Source organism: Belonocnema kinseyi, chromosome 8 (genome assembly GCF_010883055.1).
Source record: "Belonocnema kinseyi isolate 2016_QV_RU_SX_M_011 chromosome 8, B_treatae_v1, whole genome shotgun sequence".
In the NCBI taxonomy this organism is placed as follows: domain Eukaryota; kingdom Metazoa; phylum Arthropoda; class Insecta; order Hymenoptera; family Cynipidae; genus Belonocnema; species Belonocnema kinseyi.
The window spans coordinates 30,829,170-30,834,336 of NC_046664.1; the positions used below are offsets into that span (position 1 = coordinate 30,829,170).

A 5,167-nucleotide genomic window follows, 5' to 3' on the forward strand; every position below is an offset into this window, starting at 1 on the left:
TTTTAGTTGCAAATTCACTTCACTAACTGAAAAGGTAAATATTTGATTGAAAACTCGTTTATTTAGTTAAAAATGTTGTTTTTAAACTGATAATGTAACTATTCCATTTTTACTTTTAAATTTATCTTTTTTTCGGAAACTTTAAATATTTTGATAGAAAATTAATATATTGGAGCCAAAAATACAATTTTCTTGTTAAAACCTCATATTTTCAGGTTAAAAATTTAAATATTTTCTATGAAATTCTTCATTTTGACTTGTATATCCAACAATTTATTAAGATTTGTTTTCTGCATTCACTGCACAATCTTTTTTGGTTGATCATTTAACTGTTTTGTTGAAAATTCCTCTTTTTGGTATGAAAATGAATTTTTTTGTTGAGGCTTTAAATAATTTGTTAAAAAAATTTTATTTTCTCGTTGAATTCAATTGCTTTTGATTGAAAATTCAAATATTTTTCGTTGATGTATCAATTATTACACTTTTTGTTAAAAATTAATTTGATTGATTCAGGATTCAAAATTTTAGATGAAATGTAACTGTTTTCTGACATTTTCTTTTTTTTCTGGTTGAAAATTGATTACTTTAACTAAAAATGTAATTCTTCCATTTTTTGTTTTAAAAAATTATCTTTTTGAGTTAAAAACTCAACTGTTTGGTTGAAAATGCATGTGTTTTACGTATGTTTTACGTAATTTTTGTATAACTCCTTATAAAATTCTGTATAACTGGCGTCACTAAAAGTTTTAAAAATAAATTTAGAAAAGAACATTTTTTTGCAATTAACATTATTGACATCTTAGATGTAAAGTTTTTTTGTACCTCAAAGACAAATTTATTACTGTCAAGGAAAATGAACTATTGGTCAGGGAAAAGTCAAGGAATATTTAAATTGAAAATGTGTAGCAACCCAGATTTTCTCAATTAAAAAAAAAATTCTGTTATAACGAACATCTTTTTAACTTATGGTAGTGTTATATTCTATCTTAAAAAATTTTGAAAAAAACCTTCTTCAACGGGTTATTCAACGCTTCTTCAACGCGTCTCGAAGACGCGAAAAAAAATCAGATAAAGTATTGTAGTATTCCTAATATCGAGAAACTTTTCTCATGTGACCAGAGTAAATTCTTTTTTTAAACTTTATCTATTGGGGCTGATAGGTGATAAAAGTTTTCGTATTCCCCATTATCGGAATGTTCACAATTCATCTGCTTTTTATTGAAACTTTTCCTGAGCGTAAAAACGATTGTTAACGATTAGGTCTTTTTCTTTAAATTTCGCGAAACTCTTCCTTTTATAGCAATAAAATATAAGTTCCTTATAAAGAAATTAGCTTCAGTGAATATGAGTTTTAAAAAGTTAGGTGGATTGACCACCTTTTTAGGTGGATTGAAAAGAATTTTCCTTCATGCATTTCGAGAGCGCATCTCGTTAAATTCATCACCTGTACTTTTCCATAAGCGTGTGAATTTTACCTGCGATGTTTGAAGAACGAAAAGCAAGATTTTTATTACGCTTATATTATCACATAAATTTTATTCATTTCTCTCTAAATGACTTTGAGTGTTTGAAATTTACATTTTGTGATATTTTCTCCAATTCTGTGTTTTAGTGATCTTTCTGAAAAAATATAATAAAAATCATGTAAAGATTTGCAAAATTTAAATACTGCCTTATAAGAATTCGAAATGTTAAATCTCAAAATCTTTAAAGCTCTGTACCTGGACTCCATCAGAAGTTTGGCCTTCAACTCAAATTTGACTAGCTTTTAAAATTGCGTGCACACAGGTGTCACACAATATACTGTTTTTTATGATAAATAATACTGGCGTGTTTCCATGGCATTTTTCTGTTTAAAGAAATTATTTTATAAAGTAAAAGAAAAAAATCTTTTTCAGTACAAATGCAACTTATGCAACTTATTTGGTAAAATTTATTTAATAATAAAAAATACGAGAAACATTGTTTGTGAAACTTTGCAGTTTGAGTTGCAATTCTAATTGGCTTGACCTCCATAATTACCTGTAGGATGATGATTGTCACTTATTTAACTCGATTGTCACTTATTTAACTCGCCAACATATTGTAAACTACTTTTAAAATTTTTTGATATATGTGTTTCCCTTTTTTAGGGAAATATTTTAGTTACTTTTGAGTTGAAATTAATCTTTTCTTATGTAAAATACGCTATTAATCTAATGTTTGGCAATATTTAAATGAATAAAGTATTTTGATATTAGGGGGAAAATAATCCGAAAAATGTTCTTTGCATTGTAAGTGATCGCTTGTTATTACCGGAATGTACGCACATAAAAATGATAGAGTCTGGTGAATGATGTAGGCGGAGGGCGTATACTATAGATATACATATAGACTGTAGACTGTAGGAGCATCTATTCCAGAAAATGGTGTGGTGTTTTGCATTGGTGTCAGAGAAGGTGGCAAATGATAATGTTTATTCAATTAGTTAGGTGGTTGTAGATCGTTCTTAATACCTTAAAATCGTGAGCACCGCAATCCTCTTTCATAAGTGCTTAATGCAGATTACAAAATGTAGACATTGTAAGCGGACTTCCATTTATCTCTTGATATTGTTTCTACTGAAATAGGGTGACATGCGATGTTAGTACGTTTCCGCAAATCTAGCCTCCTACCTACCTACCTATATATATATATATATATATATATTTGTGGTGTTCCGGATGTTTAAAGAGCTCCAAATGTGTTACATAACTGATAACACGTCAAAAAAACCGTTTCACTTGAAGGAGATTTAATAAACGGATTTTTTAATCCTCATAAGTCGCTTGCGATATAAAAAACACGAAACTAGATAATTAAGGGATCAATCAAAGTTAAAACTTAAAAGCAAAGTTGAGAGTTCCGAAACACTTTACTATATGCATGAGACTTTACTGATGAAAAGTATAAATATCACTTGTAAATATACTATATTACGTATGTTCTGAGTATCGGTTTTCAGAATTTAAAATGGAAAATATTGCATGTAAACTAGAATGTAAAAACTTACAAGCATGAAACGATTTTAAAAAAAAATTATTTTAACGAATGCTGTTCTGCAGAAAAATATCTCCGCGTTTTACACGAAGTGAATTCTCTCAAACAACTGTTTCAAATGATGTTAGCTAGAAAAAAGCATAAATACTTTTTTGCGAACTTGCATGTTGTGCACCGCTACAAGTTTCCGGGTTTTCTTGAAGCCCCTCTTTTTCCATATTTTCCCAGCAGGTTTGAGAAAGGTGCATAAAATATTTTTGGAAAACAAGGTGATCCTTTATAAGTGTACACCTACAGACCTTTCAGAGAATTCTTTTCTAATGTATCGTATTAAGTCACGCGAGATAATATATTACACCAATTTATGTGGGGCGTTCTAACGTTCTCTACTAAAGCTGAAGTATTTAAAAAACAATAAGTAGTTCCACTATTCTATTAAATTTTAATTAAATTTATAATATGGACGATTCAATACTTGAACAATTATTAGTTAGTTTCAAAGTGATACCTTTTTATATGTAAACCTTTTGTTTAAAATCTTTAAGCTCTTGGTTGTTACAAAGCCAGACATTTCCACATAAAAAATCAACATTAAGGGTTTGATATGTATTAATTTCAACTAAAAATAAAATACTCAGAAAGAGAAACTGTATATTTTCAGATGTGGATGTACTCGCTGGGTCGTGCCTTACTAGACACAACTCCGAGAGCAACGGCCTTAATCGGAACAGTATCTGTTTCACCCTCTTGTGCTCTGCAATCAGTATTGGCAGCTATGACAGAACCAGACCCACGAAGGCGAGCTTCTTTGATGAACCTACTTGACGTAAGTTCATAACTATCGATTATCGCTACGAAAGTTTAATATCCACCATTCTTCAGTAACTATTGAAATGAGATAAAGTCCCATCGATAATTGGGTAGAGATTTGGGAGACAATTTTCATGTTTGAAGGCATTTTTTGCTTTGATTCCTGAGCACTGAACTGTTTAAATTGAGGGTTTAAGCTTGGATTAAAACTTGAATGTCTACAGCTGATACACTCAATCGAGATTTAAGCCGAGTTTAGTCTTTGAGCTTTAATCAAAGCGGTGGTCCTTAATCTCACCCTTAATGCAAATGGCATTTATATTAGGTTTTGAAATTAGGGTCACTATTGTTTGTTTGATTATCCTTTTTCAATTCTTGCTATCCATTTAAGCCTTGATTTGAAAAGCGAACTTATTTAATATATTTATTCAAATAGCTCTATTTTATATTATTATATTTGGAAAAATACTGAAGTTTTTGACGTTGCAATCTTGATATGCTGGGCCTCAATAATAACCTGTAAGATGCTGATGATCATAAGACACTAAAAGAGGCGATTAACGAGTTACAGGTTTTTGCTCTTTGCCTTTTCCATGAACATCCCTGATCTATGACCGTTATATTTTGCACGAGTCAATAGTAAGACCTCTGTCAAAAATCTGCTTCTAATAAAAGTTTCAAATTTTGTAAAACAAGGGAGCGATAGAGCGATCTTGTGAGAGAGACAAAGAAAGAATGGCACCTGGGAGAGAAATATATGGTAATATGATAGTGTAGAGAGAATAGAAAAATATTTGAAGAATAATTTTCAAAATTTTTGTCTTTAATTTAAATAGAGTTATATTATATTATTATATCGTTAAAATAGTACAGATGTTCTTTTGGAGTCTTTGAGGTTGCAATCTTGATATGCTGGGCCTCCATAATTACGAGGGTAGTTCAATAAGTCCTTAGAATGAAGTATAAAAACAATTTTTTTGGGTAAATTTTTTTTTATTTTTCAACATAATCTCCTTGGAGCTCTATACACTTGGTCAATCGCTTTTCAAGTTTTTTTAATCCTTCAGAAAAGTGCGTTTTCGGAAGTTCCTCAAAATAAGCACTTACAGAGGCAATGACGTCTTCGTTGTCTGGAAATCTCTGTCCACCGAGCCATTTTTTCAAGTTTGGGAATAAGAAAAAGTCACTGGATGCTAAATCTGGTGAATACGGTGGGTGTTCGACCATTACGAATTTTAGTTCTTCAATTTTAGCTATTGAAACGGAGCATGTGTGAACTCGGGCGTTGTCGTGATGAAAGAGAATTTTTTTTCTCGCCAAATGTGGTCGTTTTTTTTTA

The 5,167-nt window shown here is 30.5% G+C and overlaps 1 protein-coding gene across 1 annotated transcript in view; it reads left to right on the plus strand.

Annotated features, from left to right (window-relative positions):
* Positions 1-3,752: 3,752 nt before the first annotated feature.
* The window catches only part of LOC117179003, a 107,342-nt gene continuing 105,927 nt past the window's right edge, over positions 3,753-5,167 (plus strand). Inside the window, exon 1 of the mRNA XM_033370613.1 lies at positions 3,753-3,844. Coding sequence (XP_033226504.1) covers positions 3,794-3,844 — 51 coding nt within the window. The 5' untranslated portion in view covers positions 3,753-3,793. The remainder of the gene's footprint in view (positions 3,845-5,167) is intronic.